Source organism: Podarcis gaigeae (genome assembly GCF_964106915.1).
Source record: "Podarcis gaigeae genome assembly, chromosome: 11".
NCBI lineage: Eukaryota > Metazoa > Chordata > Lepidosauria > Squamata > Lacertidae > Podarcis > Podarcis gaigeae.
The window spans coordinates 54359518-54381220 of record NC_139687.1 but is presented as its reverse complement, the minus strand read 5'-3'; the positions used below and the strand labels follow the sequence as shown (position 1 = coordinate 54381220).

Genomic DNA, 21703 nt, shown 5'->3' with positions numbered 1-21703 from the left:
GGTCAATGTGAGAATGATGGACTAGATGGGCCATTGCCATGATCCAGCTGCCGCCTCTTATGTTCTTCTGTCAGAACAAATGTATGCTTTTTAAAAATTTGACAGATGTAGATCAGTAACTTATTTAGCTACAAATGTCGTGAGCAAGGCCAAAAGATCAGACCGCTGAGGCCCTTTCTAAATCTGTATGTTTGTCTAGAGACAAAACATCCTCCAATATTGGCACCTCTCATCCAAATGAGAACTCAGTGCTTCTCTTGCCTTCCCCAATCAGAAAGTGCATTGCAGGCTAAAGATCCCTATCTCCTTTATTGTTGTCTTAGCATGGCTTTTCTGGCAGTCAATAGTGATAAGCGATGGGGGAACAGCACAATGGAGGCTTTAGCAGGAAAGCTTGGCGCTCTAGCAGCTCCCTTTTAACATCACAGCCAATCTGTACACAAGAGGGATTTCTCTTCAGGACTCAACAATGGTCTTCCTTAATTCAGTCTGAGCCAAGGTTAAGCAAGGCTCTTTTAAAAAACACAACAAAAAACTGCACACATTGAAGATCAGCAAGTTGTCAATTTCTGTTTGCCATCTTTTGACCTTCAGGAAGTTGCTCAATCCAAGAGCTCTGCTCAGAAATGGTTGTCCCTGTGGTGATGTGAGATGCAGAGTCAGAGAGGACAATAACTAGGGCCCTTCAGGGTGAGGTTTTGACTTCCTGGCTAACCTGAAAGACCTATGAATTCCCTAACCCCACCCCAAACCCCACCTGACTTCTTTTTTTTTAATTATTAAATATTTTCTTGATTTACACAAGTATGTATTGTATTTTTTCCTTGTAACATTTTTACAAATCAGTTTCATTTGTTGAGACATTAGGAAGAAAAGGCGTGTGGGTGGGGGTGGGGTGAGGGTCGGGTGGCGGTGTTTCTATTTTGCTTAATGTATGTAGGGTTTGGTGTCAGCGTTGCTTGTGCTGGTTCTTTGCTGTTCACTTGTGTTCCTTTGGTGGTGAGAGAGGTTGGGGTTGGCCTAGAGTGTGGTTGTTCGTTTGTGATTGGCTGTGGTGAACTTTGTTTTTGTGTGTGAGTGGGGTGGGTGGGTGTTTTGGATCAGGTTAGCCATATTGATTTGTATGCTGTTGGTGGATTTTTGTCATTGTCTTATTGGGCTGTGTATGTGATAAAGGGGAGCCATACCGGGGTGAAGGCGTCTTCTTCTGTTTGTCCCCGTGTCAGTTTCAGTTTATTGGTTAATTTTTCTAGTAGGGCTGTTTCCCATACTATTTGGTACCATTGGTCCATGCTTACTCCTGACAGGTCTCTCCAGTGTCTGGCCCACCTGACTTCTTGATTGGGTGGGTATACCATTTAACCCATTCCAAGTCATGTTACCTACTGGACTGACAAAAACCTGAGAAGATCTTGATTCAACTGACCAAGCATCCCTTCCCCAGCCCTGATTTTCAGCCCCCCTCCTGTTTCAGAACTGCTTCCTCGGAGGCTGACTTCTTCTACTTGTCTGACACAACAAGGCATGTCTTAGTATGATGGATTCTACTAATAAGAATCAACCACAAGGATGGAACAAATGTCTGTAGCTTGCCATTTCCAAAGTGAATTTGCCACAGTGGACAAGTGTCCTGAATAAAGCAAGAGATACACAAACGCGCAAGAAAGCAATGGTGCTGCGAATTATGCATGCCATTACAGAGGGGGGCACAGGATGCCTGATATTTCTGAGCAACAGCCCAGCAGAAGAGGCAGTGCGGCGTAGTGGTTAGCGTTAGGATCTGGAAGACCAGGACTCAACTCTCCACTCAGCAATGGGTGACCTTGGGTCTGTCACTGGCCCTCACCCCTTCCTACCCCACAGGGTTGTTGTGGGATTAACTGAGGAGGGGGAGAACCGTATATGCCACCTTGAGTACCTTGGAGAAAAGGTACGATACAAATGCAACAAACAAACAAACAAACAAACAAACAAACAAACAACTTCCAGAAAATATTGAGCCTGAACAAAGGCAAGCACGTGATTATTGGGGTCAGGCTATCAGTAGGGGCAAGAGTAAAAGGAGTACCCCAAACTTCATTGTATCCAACTAGCTACACACATATACATATATTGGTAAATGAACGCTTAAGGTGGATTAAAGCTCTTTGCTATCTCTGGTGATGCAGCTGCAGAATATTCTGTGGGCGTGGAAAGACAGTATCAACAACAACGGTGGACAACTTGTAGCTTGCCAGATGTTGCTGGACTAGAGCTCTCATCAGCTCCAGACAGCATGGCTAATGGTCAGGAAGGGTGGGAATTGCAGCCCAACAATAACTGGAGGGCTACAGGTTCCCCACCCATGCACCTATATCCAGAGCAGCTGAGAGGTCCAAATATACACTACACAGCAGGACTCATGGAGGGTTTACCTGTTCATCTATCTTCCTCTGCAGCTGAACCACCTTGTTCTCCATGCCAATATTGAGCCTCTTCAAGTGCTCTGCTGACCTCGCTTCTATCTTCAGGGCCTTCAGCTCTTGCTTGGCCTTCATGCGCCTGAAGTAGCATTGGAGAACTATAGCTGCACTTCTGAACCTGACAAAATGCTTCCGAGTTAGCCAGGCTCGGGCATGCTTCTGGATGATGGTAGCTTTGTGCTCCATGAGCATCTGCAAAACACAGGGATGAAGTGACCCTCAGGAGAAGTGGGGAGGGCAAGGGAGAAGAGCCCATGATGGCAATATAGTATGGCCCCATCGGTGTAGTCGTAGCTGTTGCGGTTTCTCTCTACCAGTATGAAGAATGCTGCCAAGGTTAGTCGTTGCATCATACAGTTGATGTATAACTTTCATACCACAGGAACCTCAGGTTAACCAGGAACTCATTTCTGCAGCACTTCATCAATCATATCATAGCTAACACAGCAAACATGAAAAATACCTTCCTGGATCAGACCAAATGGCCATCTAGTTCAGGACTCTGCCATCCAACACTGGCCATCTTCATGCTCCACCCTGCCCAGACAGTTCACATGCAGGTCATGGGGCGACAGATGTTTTCCACCTATAGTGTTCTAACACTGGTGCTGTTCAGAACACATTTATGGCCAAATTCCACATTCGTTAGTAACAGCAGTTAGACACACTTTCTTGTTTGTCACACTGTGTGACATGTTCCACAGTGGCAATGGGAACAGCACCACATCCAAACATTCTTCCTCCTTCTCAATGCTTCATACTATTTTCTAGACAGATCAAAACTGCTTCTTAATGTTGCCATCCATGCACCCAAGTGCATAATATAAGACCATATAATATTATGGCACTCTCACAAGACGGAGTGATGACAACTAACTTGGATGCCTTGAGAGGAGAAAAAAGGCAAGAGAAAAAATAACGGAGAAAGGGGTCTCTCAAACAGCTACTTGCTATGATAGCTAAATGGAACGACCAGATATAGAGGGAAACAGAAGCAGACTAGATGAATCCAGGTCTGATCCAGCAAAGCAATTCTGTAAAAATCAAATGCACGTGGTATTATTCCAAGGACTGCTTCCCACTTGACATTTGTGCTGGGTTTATGAATGCAAAAAGCACAAAGTTCATGCAACTTGAGGCAGATTTTGAATGGTGCATGCACATTTAAAAATGAAGGCATTCTGTGACTCCAAAGACAGGTTTAAAAAGTAGATATGGAAATTACTCTACCCAGGTGAGTGACTGGGTGATCGCAGAGCAGCTGCTTTTTTTCTTCTGTGGGACCCAGAAAAAGGGGCTTCTGAATTGTCTGCCAAATTGAAGGGGAAGGCAGACTTAAGGTCACAGCTCCTGTGCTCCGTGAATGAACCTAAGGATCCCCTTTGCCACAAGTAGGCAGCTGCCCCTGTGGAAGAAGCACTGGCCACCACAAGGAGAGAGATCATTAGGACCAGCCGTAAAAGTGACTTTACCAAGCAGATGCGTTTTGAAGTGTAATTCCAATACCTGTTCTGTCAGGTAAATTCTCCACTGAGTGGCTGATACGGATGACATTTCCAGATTTCCACTTTGCCATGGGGCACCTCTCTGTGAGAACAGCTTCATTAAACTAGCAGTCTCTGAGAGGCTGCAGAAGAATTGCTTCTGCCTGGGCAGCTTGAGCCGTGAAATAAGAGCAGCTAGTGCTTTTGCACTCTGAAAATGGACAAGCTTCCATGTCAGAAAAGAAAGAACAAACTCCTTTTGTTCTTCTAGGAAGAGTGACCCAATGATAGGAGTTCAAATCTGACATCATCCTTGTCCTGCTGTTAGAACAATCAGGCAGCAGGTGATGGGAAGGATCAGGAGAGGTGCTGCCTGCCAGAGTAGACAATACTGGAGTAGATGGGCAAAAAGTTTGACCTGGCAATAAGGCAGCTCCCTGTGTAATTTCCCTTGCGCAGTCTGCTCCAAACTATTTTCTGTGTTTCCACACTGTTTTGTGAATTGAATGTCACTGCCAATATTTTACGGATGGGAAGCTGAGATAAGTGACACAGTGTAGCTTTGGTCAAATTGTTAAGACCACAACTAATTTGGGACTCAAAAGGTGTATTCACCTAAGAAGTCCTGTTATTGGAAGCTCAGAGCAAGGATTTCCGTTTGTGCAAAGGGGCTTCCTTCATGCTCCTCCACACCCCCAAAATTGGCTCTGGGTGGCTGGAAGAACCCTAGAACAGCATTTGGGGGAGGAGTGGTGAGGGGTCATTCCATCTTGCAAGCGGAAATCCTTGCCCTGATGGAAAAAATCAGCTTAGCAAGGTGCTGAATGCCTCATAAATACAGGCAACTTGGATCAAATCACAAATAGATAACACTGGTCTTCAATAAAGTCAACACTGCAATCCTGCCCACAGACAAAGTTCACTTCCAAATGACCTGTTTATACAGCATTCGTCCTGGTTTCTTTGCAGGGAGATTAGATGATGTTGGCTGGTTAATGAACATTCATTCCAATTTGTTTGTGGGGAGGTTAGATGACCCTGCGTCAAAGCAAGTGTTATCCCAAATCTTCCTGTGCATTTCCCCCATCAATTTCCTTATCGCAAATAAGTCCCATCTTCTTGGGAAGACCTCCCAACCAACCATAATTGTGCAACCTGAATTTGTCAGCAACCATCTGGAAGTGTTAAATGACAATCAAGTCAGTGAGTGATCAGCGGCAAAGCTGCATGCAGGGCTGGAGACAAAAGAGTTTAGGACAGTTCTCATTTTTAAAAAAGTGGTGTTGGTGGTTCGGTAACACTGTTCATGCCTTCCAAACCAACAGTCTTCTGCTGCAGGAGATCTATGCAGGCTTCCAGTGTGGTTCAGTCTAAATTAGGGGGAAAGCCAAGTGTCATGGGTACCTATGACTAGTAACAATACCAACATGCATCTCCCCAAACCCTGAGCACAAGGCGGCGGCTCCAAGCTGAGCTTTCATAAATTCCTTGACCTGAGAATGAACTGGACCTTCAAGCTTCTAATCTGCTGCTATGTACAACTGTAACACAAAATTAGAAGCTGGGTTCGTGGGTGGGAGAAAGGTGTTGTGGCTGTTTTCAGAAGGCCATGACTGTCTCCAACCAAATACAAAGTGCAAAGACAAGTGCCAGACAGAACGTTCATAGGTCAAATTGGAAGTTTCCTGTATACTGACGGGAAACCTATTTTCAAAAAGAAGAAGCCTACCTTTCGATAGGTCTTTCTGACAAACATTCCCCGGGTGAAGGCTTGGATTGTGACGGCAGACCTGTGGATTGCTTGGTACGCCCGGCGGATCCTCAACATCCGATATTGTTTCTGTAAAACAATGGCTGCTCTCGTCTTCCTAAGACGGTCAGCCAGTCTGGAAAAGTGCAAGAATTAAAAGGTTCAACAACAACAACAGCAACAAAACAACAACAACAAGTGAGACCTGTAACCAAATTTTGCAATGTGTCCTTTCTCACTAGTAGTAATAGTTCCTGTCCAGGGTCACAGCCAGTCATGCCCTGAGCCAGGCTGCTCCATTGTATTCCCTCTCATTTTCTTTTCCAACTGACACTCGATGTTATTTGGCTGCTAAGTATGCTCAGTTCTCAATTAGGGTTTCCTGGGAGTATCTGAAGTCGGAACTTCCACCAAGTGTGGTGGAAGTGGCTAACGTTCTCTGCCATGAAAACAAACGCCCCCCAAATGCAGCAAATGAGTGCCGAAACCACCCTTTGGAATGTCTCTCAGTCTTCACCCCAAGACTTATCGTGTTCCAGTTGTGCAAAACACATTGTTTCTCATTTGCATCCGTCTTAATTTATTGGAAACACATGATTAAGCTGGGGGTGCCGGTGGAGTGAGATGGGGTGATGCTGCAGTCCCTTCCTTTGTTAACTTAGGCTGTTGCTCCTGGACAGCCATGAGAGTCAAAACACATTATCAGCAAATTCAAGTTGCACAATTCAAATGGGTTTGGCAGCACTTGGGTGGAAATTGCTCACTTCAAAGCAGAAAGAGAACAACCCAGACTTCTTGTGAGATGGAAAGTGCACTGGGAAGTGTGGAGAAACAAATTCTCCCCATCAGGGGTGGAGGAAGGGGTGTGTGGTAGGTGTGGGCTGCCCTGGGTGTCACACCCCACTGAGGCAGCACTCACTGCGAGGCCTGCAGTGCGCCCGAGCCACGCGTCTCTCCTAGGAAAGACGCAGTGGCTTGGGCGTGCGCAGTCTCTGCTCTGCCCAAATAGCCCACCTGCTGCCTGCGCCCCAGCAGTAGGGTGGCTGAGTGGGAGGAGGCAGGCAGACTCCGGAGGACCCGCAGTGTGCGCTGCCTCTATGGGCAGTGCGCCCTGCCCCAGGCGCGCCATCCCAGGCACCCAAGCGGCTTCCTCTGCCACTGCTTCCCATACCCTTTCACTACTTGTGCGTTCTAATTCTTCACTGGTTGTAAGCTCCACTGAAGACATTGGTGGTGTGTAGAAGGTGGCTGCTGGGTGGCCCTTTTAAGGCCACCACATGGGACAAATGTATTGTCTGCCCAACAGACGATCCGGCCCTGCCTGGCAACTTTTATTAAACTTTGCTACGGTGTCCGAAAAGTTGTTAATGCCCTTCCAGGATTGAAATAAAATGTAGCACATAAACCGACTCCGTTTCTCTTAGCTTTTCACATCCCGGCCTTAAATTTTAAAGCCCTAAAAGGCATCCTCATCGCGGCTAGCTGCTCCAGTCCCCCAGCACCAAAAGCAAGTGTAGTGCAGCGTAACTACTGGTTACGAGGAATCCAGCACAACGGCAGCAAATTGATTTGACATTTAAAGCAATGTGCACTGGTTTGGCAACAACTAGGAGCAGGACTGCAAGCGGTTCCTACATGGTTCTTAATTTGGGATGCAGTTAGTATCTTCATGTAGTACTGCAGATCAGAGTATTGGCTTGTGGAATATATGACAGCTCGTTATTACACCTCTTTCAATAAATATTTATAAAACCTCAAGTTTTTCGAGATGGTTAAGTGTGCTTCATTGGATTTTATTATTTGTTCTTTGCTCGGAGCGATTAAAAAAAAAAGAACTTGTGAAAGTGGCGGTGGCTGATCCAATTTCCTATTGCGTTTGATTCCTGCGGGGCTCCCTGTTCTTATCATATGGCAGAAACCAAGACTATCCCACAAGGACAATGCAGGTGCCAGCATGAGTGAAAAAGACTTTCGCCCACTGCAAGAGAGGAATCATTTGTTGTATATTCCCAAATAATATATAGTCTTCAAGGTTTGATCCAAAGGGAAAGGGACACAAAACATTAGAGCAAATTATTTAAAACAATGCTTGCTTGGCAAGGACATGGTTCCCCCATCGTTCAGCCCGGACACTGAGGTCCAGTGCCGAGGGCCTTCTGGCGGTTCCCTCACTGCGAGAAGCCAAGTTACAGGGAACCAGGCAGAGGGCCTTCTGGGTAGTGGCGCCCGCCCTGTGGAACGCCCTCCCAGCAGATGTCAAGGAAATAAACAACTATTGGACTTTTAGAAGACATCTGAAGGCAGCCCTGTTTAGGGAAGTTTTTAATGTTTAATGCTGCGTTGTGTTTTTAGTATTCAGTTGGGAACCGCCCAGAGTGGCTGGGGAAACCCAGCCTGATGGGCGGGGTATAAATAATGGGTGGGGCATAAATAATAAATTATTATTATTAGGGGCTGGGGAGAGCCACACTGTATATTTAAAGGGCATTCAATGTACATTTGAAGCACATGACTTCCCCTAATAATATTAATCTGTGGCTTTCTGCACCAAAGTGTCTCAAAGTAACATACAAGAAAGTAGTAGAAATAACAAGGAACATTAGCTGGGGAGGCTACTGATACCACATTCATTGCTGTGTGAAGCATGGTTTCACCATTATCACCCTGGCCAGAAGTTTGATACCTGGAAGCTTTTCAATGGTAGCACTTCCATCGATGAAACAACTTCATGTAAGAGACACACTCTCTCTAGACAGACGAGTGCCAACAACGTTATGTGTTTTTGTATTGTAAACTACCCTGTGGTCCTTGGATGAAGGGCAGTACAGACATATAATTAATAAATAAACAATTCCCACCATCCCTGACCATTCGTTGTGCTGGCTTGGGCTGATGGAAACTGCTGTTGGACTCTATCAGGAGATCACTATATTTGTTACACATCCCCAAGATTCAGTACATGGCAGCTTTGCAAGTTCATATACACTGGGTTGCAACATATAAAGCTGAAGTTCCTAGACTTCAAAGTTATCAGCATCAGCGACCATTGCCCTCACGAGAACGTGTGCTTTATTGCTTACCTGCGTGCCAGGTGTCCTCTGGTATACCTCTGGATTTTAAGCGCTGCCTTTTTCATCTTCTGATATTTTGCTCTCTGCAGCCAGCCCCGCACGGTCTTCTGTATCATGATGGTAGCAGCACGGAACTTATCCGCCCGTAGCTTCTCCAGGTACGCCACCTGGCCCGCCCGGAAAAAAATCTTGGTCCGCCCAAACTGGAACTTGTCAGGATCCTTTTCAAAAGCATAAAGGGAAACTGGGTTAAGGGAAACAGCCGTTTAGTTTTCCCCATCAGCACACAAGACGGCCTGTATCACATTTTGCAACTAGGTGAAATTAGGCGTAAGCTTCACATCTGTGCAGATGGCAGGTATCCCAAAATGAGACAACTGACCCGTTTCCTCTCACGCAGGTCAGAGTGTGGGGAACAATGAGCGTAAGAAAAACTAGGGGCACATTTGCACATCAAACATATACCCAGTTCTCCCCTTTTCAGGTTACACATGAAGTTTCAAAAAATTTATGATGTGCAACTTGCAGCTTATTTACTGCTGCCTTGGGTGCTGGTGGTACAACGAATTTTGGAATTAGAAACATCTGGACGGGTTGCAGGTCGGCTGCGGATCCTTAATTGACACTGCTAGTTAAAAAGAACCTCAAATAGCAAGGGACCAAAAGGATCCTTTTGTCTGAGACCTTAGACAGCAGCTGCCAGTCAATGCAGAAGAGAAGAACACAGGAAGCTGTCTTATAATGAGTCACACCATTGATCCATCTACCGTATTTTTGGCTCTATAGGACACACCAGACCATAGGACGGGGAGAACAGGGGAAAACTTTTTTTTTCTTGTTCTCCCCCTCTAAAACAAGGTGCGTTCAAGGTGCATTCACCCAAAGCCTCTGGAGTGCAGCGGGAACTCCCGCTGCGCTCTGGAGGCTTCAGGCGGCTACCATCCCCAAGCTAGAACAGCGAGACCGTCTCGCTGTTCTGGCTTGGGAACAGCCTTTCTAGCCTCTGCAGGGCAGCGTCATGAAGGCACCCCGCTGCCCTGCAGAGGCTTTGCGCACAGCCATCCCCAAGCTAGAACAGCGAGACGGAGCGCTCCGCAGTGTTCCGTCTCCCTGTTCTGGCTTTGGGCTTAGCCGCGCAGCCTGCATTCGCTCTATAGGATGCACGCACATTTCCCCTTAATTTTTGGAGGGGAAAAAGTGCGTCCTATAGAGCGAAAAATACAGTAGCTCTACACTGACTGGCAGCAGCTCTCCAGACTTTTAGATAAGAGTTTCTCTCTGCCCTACTGGGAAGACACCAGGGATTGAACCTGAGACCTTCTGCATGCAAAGCAGATGCTCTGCACCTGAGCCACAGCCATTCCTGGGCTTTGACACCCTTTTATCAACGTTCATACACTCAGATTCAGGATTACATAAGCAACAGAGAGCAATGGAGCCTTGTGACATTGCAAGTCAGAATCCAACAAAAGAAAGGAGCGGTCGCTGGAGTTACTTCATACATTACTATTTAGCTTTGCCAGGAACCTTTATGGAGGGTCAATTTAACTAGACCCCGTTGGAAGAAATGGCAGCCTTTTGATGAATCCCCAGGAAACTCTATTGTGCACATTACAATGGTATGAGGAAGGATTTGATCTTTCCCCTTGTAAAGTCTTTACCTGGCAGACTCAAAGGTGTTGTGCAAGAAATATGTATGGCTGGAGAGGGCAAATATATAACTAGAAGGGCGGCCCTGTTTAAAAGTTTGGTAATCAAGAAAAGAGCTCAGGTGATCTCAGAGTAAGTTTGGGGCAGATGTCAAATTTTCCATATTTTGTTATGCTTATTCATCTCTGAGCAGTAACACAAGTATGGGAAAGGATTTGAAAACTTTCTGCTGCAGGCAAAGTCACTGTGGTCTCCTGAACCCTAATTTACAATACAAACTTTGTGGGGTTATACCAGTTCTGCTATCATGGCTTCCCCAAAGAATCTGGGTTGGAGTTCCCAGGTGTGTTGCTGAGAATTCTCTGTTAAGACAGCCCTAAGCTCTCTCCTTGCAGCTGAACTGCAATTCCCAGCATTCACCCACAAGAACAGCAGTCAAACCAGCTGAAGACATGACGCTCAATTTGGCTCTAATAAAGTGAGATTAAAAGGAGGCCCCGGAATGGGCAAAAGACTGGTAAAGTAATCTTAAGAATCTGAATGTACAAAAAGGGTCCTTTTTAGATTGAGGGCAAAACAACTCCCATGGCCATGTATCATTTACTTCATTCAGTCCTTCTGACAGAGTTTTATTCTGCTAGAATCTCCAAGGTCTCCCAGGTCACGGCAACACCTGGCCAACTGGGCAGCAGAGGAGGAAGCAAACCTGGGAACTCAAGTACCAAGGCAACATGTGGGGATGTGGAATGACTCTTAACCCTGCTCACCTTAATTAGGCTTTCCAGCAGCATCTTGCAAATCACTTTCCTGTCCTCCTTTTTTGAGGTGTCCTTCTTTTTCATAAGAATTCGATACCTATTGAAGAAGTCATGGTAGGTCCACCTGAGAAGGAAGCAGAAGAGGCTTCAGAATAGCTTGTTTAAGCTGAAAGCTATGAGGAAAAGCTAGATGGAAGTCCTTATAGGAAGTCATAATCGCTCCTTCAAATATTCGCAAGAAGCAGAAATGGTGCAGCTGTCCAAAAGCAGAAGTCTTTGTGAATGCAGAAGGAACCTAAGAATACATTTCCGCCAACAACAGAGGCACACAAAAGATCTAGGCAAAACTCCCAAGTTCCAAGCAGAACAGAGTCTAGGGTTGTTCACATAAGAAAAACAATAGTACTGGGGGCTGAAAAGCCAGTAATCCATTGTTCATAGTATTGCACACTCATTCTCCATCGCTCTTCCATTAGTGCCAGATTCTTCCAGGCTCTGCCTACAGCCTGTTAAGATTACACCCTGGCTTCAAACCCATCAGATTGAGTTAAGTTCTATCCTGGCTCAATACACTCACCTGTCAAATTTCATGCTTGGTTCCAGCCTCTGGGCTTGCTCGGTACTTTTTTGAGATCAAAAGTCAGCACCTCTAACCCAAGCCTCAGCCCTGCTAATTACAGAAATTAAGGCTTTTTGTTTTCATGATGAAAGGCAGCCAATGTGCTCTTTCTTGCTACTGCATGCACAGTCAGGGGCACAGTGAATTGCCAATTTATTCAGCCATTAAATGCAAAATGCAAACAATTGGTGTGGGATGCACTGGACTTAATTCTTCGACTACTGTGACTTTCCAAGCTCCCGTACACTTAAATCAGGACAACCCAGATTCCTGGTTGTCTCCCTGCTGAGAGAGGAGAACATAGGCCTTTCCCAACCAACACTTCTGCAAAAGGCTCTGCGGCCTTTGCAAAACCTTTGGCTACCAATTAAACCTTTGGGTAGAGATTTGGAGGCAGCAATGAGCTACAAGCACACCGTGGCGAAGCTCTAATTCAAACAGGCAGAGCACTATATCTTGCCTCTCGGAAGAGGCATTTCCTGCCATCATATTTAGATTTAGAGCCCACAGAACGGATTCTGAAATTGGCTCACTGTCTGCCAAGTTTCAGCCCATTGCAAATTAAAAGTACTGAGTTATGGACCCCTCAAAACAGGCCTTTTAAATAGAATTGCTAGGAGAGTCCAGGGCTGCCAACTGCTGCCATAATTAAATGCATGCGAGTGTCAAAAAGGAAAAGGGAAGGGAAGAGTGAACCGCAAAATTCCGAAGGACTGTCGAAATGCCAGTAACTCTGCAAAAAGCAAGAGCCTGCCTCCATAACCTTCAAGAATCGAAGGTGGGCTTCAGGCACAATGACTCTTCGCTTCTTTCCTGCAGTGTTTGGCTGCTTCCGCAGAGGTCCTTGCCGAACAATGGCTCACAAAACCCCCTTTTCAGGTTGAAGCAGGCTCGCTTGTGACAGGATGGAACCAGGTTGGTCCTCTCCATCTCGATGTTTAGGGCCCTGATTGGGTAAACGGGTGTCTACCTGCCCCAGTATGTCCAACTGCAGCAGCTTACAGGGTAGTCCACAAGTAGGTAATCTGGTGCTCTCCTGATGTTGATGGACTCCAACTCCCACCATCCCTGACTGTTCTCCATTCCATGCTATTTGGGGCTGATAGGAATTGGGAGTCCCACAGCATCTGGAAGGCATGACAATGACTACCCTGGGCTAGTCCATTTTCCAAGCTAAGTCACAGAGCTCTGTGAGCAGACTTGCACCAACCCCCACAATGTCTGCAGTTGTTGTTTTTAAAAAATCTATGCATTGTAAGCCAGTTCTCATATTTTTGGTCACGCTAAGGTGTGACGGAATGTTGGGAACCGGCTCTTACAGGTATAAAGCTCAAGAATATTACTGTGGCAGAGTCGGCACAGAACACATCAAACTGTTTACAATGTCCAAGGCTCTTGCAATGTCCAAGCCTTAAAAAAATTCCCCCCCTCTATATAAAGATAAATAGGGAAACTGCAGAAATGGAACACTATTTTGACTACAGAGGCTGACATACTAAAGAAGACAATAGACTTATCTATTGAAAAATGGAAGGGCCTTGGCATTATGTTTCGTTTCTGAATAACAGAGCCTCTGCAGCAGAATCTGAAGCTTTTGGAATTAGAACATTTGTGCAGGAAAACAGGAAAGGAAAGAAGAAAAAAAAAGAAAAGGAGAGAGATCAACAAGAACAACAAGAATAACAAGAATAACAAGAATTGGATAAAGTTGAAAGAGGGAACATTTGGGACATCCAGATTTGAAAGGTTTAAAGAAATAAAATTGGAGTTTTTACTCCTAATGTATAAAAATCTGGATGGAAAAAATGGGCCTTTTTGAGACAGACTCCTTCCAAGATTGGACATTCGAAATTAAAGATGACTGGTAAAGGACTATGGCTTAAATAATTGTGGGAGCTCCAGGAAGACATTAGATGTTGATAAATTTTGGGAACGCAACCGGGAAAAGGGGGAGGGAAATTTGGAATCCAAAGGGTGTTAAACTACATTTTATTTCATTATATTTTAATTTGTAATGTAGGTTAAAGGGGGGGACGCGTGGAAGGGAACAGGTCGATTTTAGGAGATGGGAAAATATTTTTAAATTGGGTCAATGACAATAAGTTCAAAATTTGGGATAAGAAATTGCTGAATTTATAAGTAAGAATTGGAATACAAGAGGGGGAGGGGAGGGGAAGTCCTGGAAAGATGTTATGGAAAACAAGATGTTAAATTTGGATGTTTTGTTTTTTTATTTTGTTGTAATTGGAAACTTTTAATAAATATTATTTAATATATATATATATATATATATATAAAGATAAATAAAGCTTGGTAATCTATGAACCCTGTTTTCCTAGAAGGGACCACAAGGCAGCGTAAGGCGCATTATGAAAAAATTCAGTCTGCAGAGAGGGGTGCCAGTGAAAAACATTTCAATTATGTATGTGCAATGTCTGTAAAAGTTTAGCAGCTGTGATTTTTATACCAAACTGGTACAAGGCTGCAGCATCCGACAGACAGCTCAGATGAACGGAAGAGGCATGAGTGAGAAGCCTGGAACATTCATGTGACAATCCCAAACGCTCCTGGCTAGATGAGGTTATATATATTGGATGAGGTGAGCTTGGAACCAGTAAAGGCAGGCGAGCCATCACGGATATTTGTAATAATATGTTTAGAGAAAGGCTAGTGGAAAAAACTATTTTATAGGCTATAAAAGGCTTAGGTTTATCATCAACATCAGCTATTTGCACAGCCAACTAGTGCACTTAAAAAAACATGTGTTGGAAATACGGGGGGGGGGGGGGAGTTTTTTATGCATTTCTGTGGCACAGAGGCCAAAAAGTTTCCAAACTCTCGATGGCATGGCATTCCAAACTTTGCACCGTCATTCTCTTTACATTTCCAGAGAATGAAGGTACATTCTTTCACCTTTGGTGGACGTGCCCAAGGATTAAGGCTTTTTGGGAAATGATTTATAATGAAATGAAAAAGGTATTTAAGTATACCTTCTTGAAGAAACCAGAGGCCTTTCTCCTGGGCATGGTCGGCCAATTGGTGCCAAAGAAGGATAGAACTCTCTTTTTGTATGCGACAACAGCAGCAAGAACACTCATCGCAAAATATTGGAAGACACAAGAACTACCCACTCTGGAAGAATGGCAGATGAAGATGATCGATTACATGGGACTGGCAGAAATGACCGGCAGAATCCGAGACCAGGGAAAAGAGTCGGTGGAAGAAGACTGGAAGAAGTTTAAAGACTACTTACAGAAACACTGTAAAATTAAGGAATGCTAGAGGGATGTTGGATAGTAGCTAAGTGGTTTTCAGCTGTAATGCTTAAGAGATAGAAAATAAGGATTTGAAATAAGCAAAAGATCTAATGGTGAGGACTTGCTGAACAAACAATTTTGAACTGGAATATAAGAAAGGGTGGTATGAGGAGGTCTGGAAAGTAAGGTAAAAGAAAATATGTAAATGGAATTTATACATGTTCTTTTTGTGTGTTTTTTCTTGTTTTTTTCTTGTTTTTAATTTTTTGTATTTTTGTATTTCTGCTTTTTCTTCTTTTTTCTGTTATTATGTATTAACTTTGAAAACACAATTTTGCAAATGTGCAGAATTTCTCGCAATTTGTTCTGCCAATTTTTTACTACTTTACATTGCCAGCTGAGCACAATGGGCAAGACAGTATGACAAGGAGCTAAAGCCTTCCACACAATGCCAAATATCTAATTCAGCTACTTCTAGCGTTCCCGAGTTTTCAAGCACTCAATGTACACAGCCCTGGAAAGATGCAAGAGGCAAGCATCGATAAACAGTAAATTTGCGAAGCAATTCCCAACTTGTTTCAGCCGTCTTCATCAGGGGAATTTATTTGGCCATTAGCTAGACACAAAGCTGCAGATCTTCTACCTAGAATAGACCCAGAGGCACGAGAGCTACGTGCCTAGCTAACAAAGGTTTAAAATTCCCCCACCCCTCGCTGAAGCCAAACTATGTAGGCAATTGGTTACTGAATTATAGCTTCACATAATGGGCCTGGTTTATTGCATCTTTCTCGTGATTGGTTCTGTCTCTGCATCACATTACTACTCGAAGTGTCTGTCTATATCCTAGTTCTCTTCCCCATTCAGTCACACATATGTGCACTGATAAGTACAGACCACTGCTGCTCCTGTACTGGGGAAAATGATGGCGTTAACAGGCCCAGTCAAAGGAATGGGGACACAACACAGCTCAGTCATAGGGCATAAGCATTGCATGCAGAAGGTCCCAGGTGCCTTCGCACGGCCTCTTGCCTTTCAGACACTTGCAGCCTCCTTGGGAGGGACTGATGTTCAGTGGCAGGACACCTGCTTGGCATGTAGAAGTACCCAGGTTCAATCCTTGGCCATCTGCTGCTAGAAGGACTAGATAGCTGGAGATGGGAAAGACCACTATTTGAGACCTTGGAGAGTCGCAGCAAATCAGACAAAAAGTTTGACCAGGTATGAATCATGTTCCTATTGCAGCTGGTGCAGAACGATGGGAGGAGATGCTCAGCAGCATGTAGGACGCCTCTGCTAAAACATTTGCATGAGCTGCCCATATATGCTACTGAGTCTTGTTCAAGGTGCTTGTGTTGGGCAATTAGGGTTCTGGATTCCTTAAGGACTGCTGGAGCCTTTATCTCCCAGATCATCTGCAGGAGTGATATTAGTTGACCCTCATATTACAGAGCCCCAACTAGCCTCAGCTAGAATTTAGTGGGCATTTAGTGTTGCTGGTTCCATTCTTTGGAACACTCCTCCAGCAGAGATTTAGCAGGCATCCTTGCTTTTGACTGTCAGGTATCTCTTGAATGCATTTTAATGCCATCAGAGCTTTGCCGCCTGTTTAAACGGGTTAGTCAGTCACTTTAATGGTTGTTTTCATTGTTTTACCGGTCTTGAAAGACCTACATTGGCTCCCAGTACGTTTCCGAGAACAATTCAAAGTGCTGGTGTTGACCTTTAAAGCCCTAAACGGCCTCGGTCCAGTATACCTGAAGGAACGTCTCCACCCCCATCATTCTGCCCGGACGCTGAGGTCCAGCACCGAGGGCCTTCTGGCGGTTCCCTCATTGCGAGAAGCAAAGCTACAGGGAACCAGGCAGAGGGCCTTCTCGGTAGTGGTGCCCGCCCTGTGGAATGCCCTTCCAGCAGATGTCAAAGCAATAAACAACTACCTGACATTCAGAAGACATCTTAAGGCAGCCCTGTTCAGGGAAGTTTTTAACGTGTGATTTTACTGTATTTTTGGTTTTTATGGAAGCCGCCCAGAGTGGCTGGGGAGGCCCAGCCAGATGGGCGGGGTATAAATAATTTATTATTATTATTATTATTATTATTATTATTATTATTATTATTATTATTATTTTAAATGGTGTTTTATGTTGTATAGTTGTACATTGCCCCGATCTTTGGCGGTATGGAAATCTTGGCAAGGGGTGGGTGGGTGAGGGGGCAGGAGGGCAATGCAAATAGGAGCAAGAGTTCACCCCAGTTACTGGTGGCAGCATTCAGTCTTCCCCCTTAATTGCTATGTGCTGGATTTTGTGGCCCCCACCCTAGGTAGAGGTAAGGGTAAAGGGACCCCTGACCATTAGGTCCAGTCGTGGCCGACTCTGGGGTTGCGGCGCTCATCTCGCTTTACTGGCCGAGGGAGCCGGCGTACAGCTTCCAGGTCATGTGGCCAGCATGACGAAGCTGCTTCTGGTGAACCACAGCAGTGCACGGAAACGCTGTTTACCTTCCCGCCGGAGTGGTACCTATTTATCTACTTGCACTTTGATGTGCTTTCAAACTGCTAAGTTGGCAGGAGCAGGGACCGAACAATGGGAGCTCACCCTGTCGCGGGGATTCGAACCGCCGACCTTCTGATCGGCAAGTCCTAGGCTCTGTGGTTTAACCCACAGTGCCACCCGTGTCCCTTGTCCCCCACCCTAGTTCCTTCAATTTATTCCATTTCAAGGAGGAAGGCATTGTTACCTCCTTCCATGTTATACTCTGGTGTCTTATGCATGTAGAGGAAGGCAACTGAAAGACAAGGGGAAAGATAGCCGGCCACCTGCAGCAGAGATCCTGATTGTGGCAGTGCCAGCAGTAATACAGTGAGGGGGGGGAAAAGTATTTGATCCCCTGCTACATTTGCCCGTTTGCCCTCTGACGAAGAAATGACCAGTCCATAATTTTAATGGTAGGATTATTGTAGCTGTGAGAGACAGAATAACAACAGGAAAATCCCCAGAAGACAAAAGAGAATCAGAGACTGATGCGCATTATAATGAGTGAAATAAGTATTTGACCCCTTTGCAAAAGATGACTTAGTACTTGGTGGCAAAACCCTTGTTGGCAATTACAGAGGTCGGACGGTTCTTGTAGGTGGCCACCAGGTTTGCACACACCTGTAAAGAGCTGGGATTACAGGTAAGACCTCTCCCTTACAGCAGGTGCTTCTAATCTCAGCTCGTTACATACAGTGAAGAAACCAGGTAGCCTGACATCTGGCTGGTTGATAGGGGATCAAATACTTATTTCACTCATTATAACGCACATCAGTCTCTGACTTTTGTCTTCTGGGTTTCTGGGGTTTTCCCTGTTGTTATTCTGTCTCTCACAGCTACAATAAACCTACCATTAAAATTATGGACTGGTCATTTCTTAGTCAGAGAGCAAACGGGCAAATTTAGCAGGGGATCAAATACTTTGCCCCATCACTGTAGAAGCAGGAGGGAACTGCAGGGAAAAGGTGAGTCCCTGCAGCCTGTCAAATTCAATATGAGGGAAGCTCCTTTTTAAAACTTTCAGCACAGCTCTAATAACAGCTCTCAAGTTTTGGAATGGAGGATCAATACGAAAGGATACTTACAGCTCATCTGGGTTTTATACTTGTCCAAAATTAACCCATTCCCTCTTTAGCTGCACTTCCCCAAGACTCTATGGTGCAATTCATTCCCCCACCACTTCCACAAACACACAAACTGAATAGGCAAGAATTAACTCAGTTTAACCCACTTGCCATCTCAAATGTCTGTGAACTTCTTAGTCAAAAGAAGAAAGCTCGAGAAAAGTCCACAATGCTTGGAGAGAGGGGAGTGTAATTGTCGCAAGCTTCCTTCCAGGGGGAAATAAACTTAATTGTGTCCAACAATGCGAAAACGAAAAGTTGGAAAATAAATTTGCGCAAACAAATGGTTCAAAACCCATCCAAGGAGATGGAATGAGCAGCTCCTGCTGCTGTCGTGTAGCAGCAGAGAGTTACAAACAGCAATCCCAAGTCAGAGGGGAAAAAATGAGGATGGAAGGGGAAGAACAAGACACACACACACACACACACAGAGAGAGAGAGAGAGAGAGAGAGAGAGAGAGAGAGAGAGAGAGAGAACTAGGCTGAGAAAATTGCCTTGTATTCTTTTAAGGCCAAACCATAAGCAAATGTTTTATTGAGCATTTCTGTGATGACTCCAGCCTCCTCCTCCTTTAACTCAAATACCTAAAGTATATCTAGATACTAAATCTTTATACTGTGCATTGCTTTCCTGGGAAGAACAGTGGCTCTGAGTGCAACTTCTGCCAGCTGACATCGATTCACTCAATGAAACAGATTATCAGCAGATTCAGGCCTGACAGGAGGAAGTAACTTCATTCAGCATGTACTTGACAAAATTCACTGCCGCAAAGCATGAGGGTGATGGCTGCTGAGCTTATGTGGCTTTTAAAAAAAGGATTAGAAAAGTTATTGATTGATGGCTATCCTGTACACTAACAGCAAACTGATTTTCAGAACAGGAACTTTATTTACGGCTGCTCCAGACGACCTGGTTATTCGGCATTTGTGCTCATTTTCTTGCACAAAGCTTAGGTAGTGCTTAGACCATATTGGACCTTTCTTGAGTATTTGCTCCAATTAGTTCAGAGGGCAGTGAGAGATTTTACTTTCTTGGGCTCTGTGATCACTGCAGATGGTGACAGCAGCCACGAAATTAAAAGACGCCTCTTTCTTGGGAGAAAAGCAATGGCAAACCTAGACAGCATCTTAAAAAAGTAGAGACATCACTTTGACAACAAAGGTCCGTATAGTAAAAGTTATGGTTTTCCCAGTAGTGATGTATGGAAGTAAAAGCTGGACCATAAAGAAGGCTGATCGCCAAAGAATTGATGCTTTTGAATTATGGTGCTGGAGGAGACTCTTGAGAGTCCCATGGACTGCAAGAAGATCAAACCTAACTATTCTTAAGGAAATCAGCCCTGAGTGCTCATTGGAAGGACAGATCGTGAAGCTGAGGCTCCAATACTTTGGTCACCTCCTGAGAAGAGAAGACTCCCTGATGTTGGGAAAAATGGAGGGCACAAGGAGAAGGGGACAACAGAGGACGAGATGGCTGGACAGTGTTCTCGAAGCTACCAGCATGAGTTTGACCAAACTGCAGGAGGTAGTGGAAGACAGGAGTGCCTGGTGTGCTCTGGTCCATGGGGTCATGAAGAGTTGGACACGACTAAACAACAACACAACAACAAGTTCAGAGGGCGATCATGCGATCCTGTGCTCACCCTGATTTGTTTATGGTAGGCTTCTTTAAAACAAAACAAAACAACAACAACAACAAACAATGTTTTCTTGTTATATGTCATTATTCCTTCATCCCATTCTTTTCGGTACATTCTTCATCACTTTCCAAACCACAAAAGGCATTAAAAATGATTCAATAAGCGAAGGGGTGGGAACCTTCAGCCATCCAGATGCTAGTGAACTACAACTCCTATCATCCCTGGCCATTGGCCATGCTTGCTGGAGGTGATGGGAGTTGTAGTTTAGCAGCATCTGGAGGCTTCCCAGACCTATGTTAGGGCTACAGAGCACTTTAATAATTCACTTTAACTGTGCAAACCTAAAGTTCTGGTGTTGTGCTTTACTCTCCGTGCTTGACTCTCACCCACAAAATATTGACTGAAGGCACTCCTAGACAAAACAGACCTTTCTGTCTATGCACAAGGGGAAGGTTTCTGCAAGACTGGAGGAACCATCATTTGGCAGAAGAATAAAACAACTTTGTAGGCTGGAGAGGGGAAGGAGAGCAGTTCCAATAAGGACCACAGAATGTTGACGGACTGGGTTTTTTTTGGGGGGGGGGGTGTTGGAGGGCGGGGGAAGAAAAGGAATGGAGCACAGATTTCCAAACTGTGGTTCATGGAGCACCAAATGGCCTTCAGGCTTCATTCAGGCATGTCTGCATTGAACATTCATATTGATCTTAATTGGAACTTTATTGTTTCGTTTATTTCTTTATTTCGTATTCAATGCCCTTTTAAAATGTGTTGGGGAGGATACTGGGTTATTGTTTTTATTTCGATTATGTATTCTGTATTTTTTAATCATTGTTTTATCCCGTGGACAGCCCTGAGATTGTATAGGGCAGTATACAGATTTAAATAAAAACAACAACAAAGTTTGAATTCTATGGAATGCAAGATAAGAAATAAAAGAAGCAATAAAAACACAATTAAAAAACCACTCAGCATCTCGCACAGTACACTACAACTGCTAAAACAGGCATAAAAATAATTCTATGGTCCACAAAGACAACCAGCCATTTTCAACCGGTCTGTGCAAAAAAATAAGTTGGGAACCACTGGAATGGAGTATCCAAGTAAAGGGCAAGGCCGGTCAGAACCCTAAACAGGAGCATTCTATACTGCAACATTTTGTTGCAGGTTTCACTTGCCATACACATAGTATAGCTCTGGAGACAGACAAACAGGAAGATCATCACTTTGACACTGGGCTGATGAGCTTCCCAGATTGTGTCTGGTTCCTCAGAACTAGGAACACTGGTCTGGTCTAGGAAGGATAACTCTTCTGTTCTTATGACTGACCCTTCTGCAACAGCTGTGCATTGACTCA

General features: G+C 44.7%; 1 protein-coding gene across 7 annotated transcripts in view; it reads right to left on the bottom strand.

Annotated features, from left to right (window-relative positions):
- The window catches only part of MYO5B (myosin VB), a 303840-nt gene that overhangs the window by 75268 nt on the left and 206869 nt on the right, over positions 1–21703 (bottom strand). For 5 of the 7 annotated variants that reach the window (XM_083702547.1, XM_083702549.1, XM_083702552.1 and 2 more), the window contains exons 18-21: positions 11185–11299; positions 8777–8988; positions 5676–5832; positions 2415–2654 (exon numbers count right to left, since the gene is read on the bottom strand). In XM_083702547.1, the coding sequence (XP_083558673.1) occupies positions 2415–2654; positions 5676–5832; positions 8777–8988; positions 11185–11299 (724 nt within the window). The remainder of the gene's footprint in view (positions 1–2414; positions 2655–5675; positions 5833–8776; positions 8989–11184; positions 11300–21703) is intronic. The other 2 variants (XM_083702553.1, XM_083702551.1) reach the window with 1 other exon arrangement.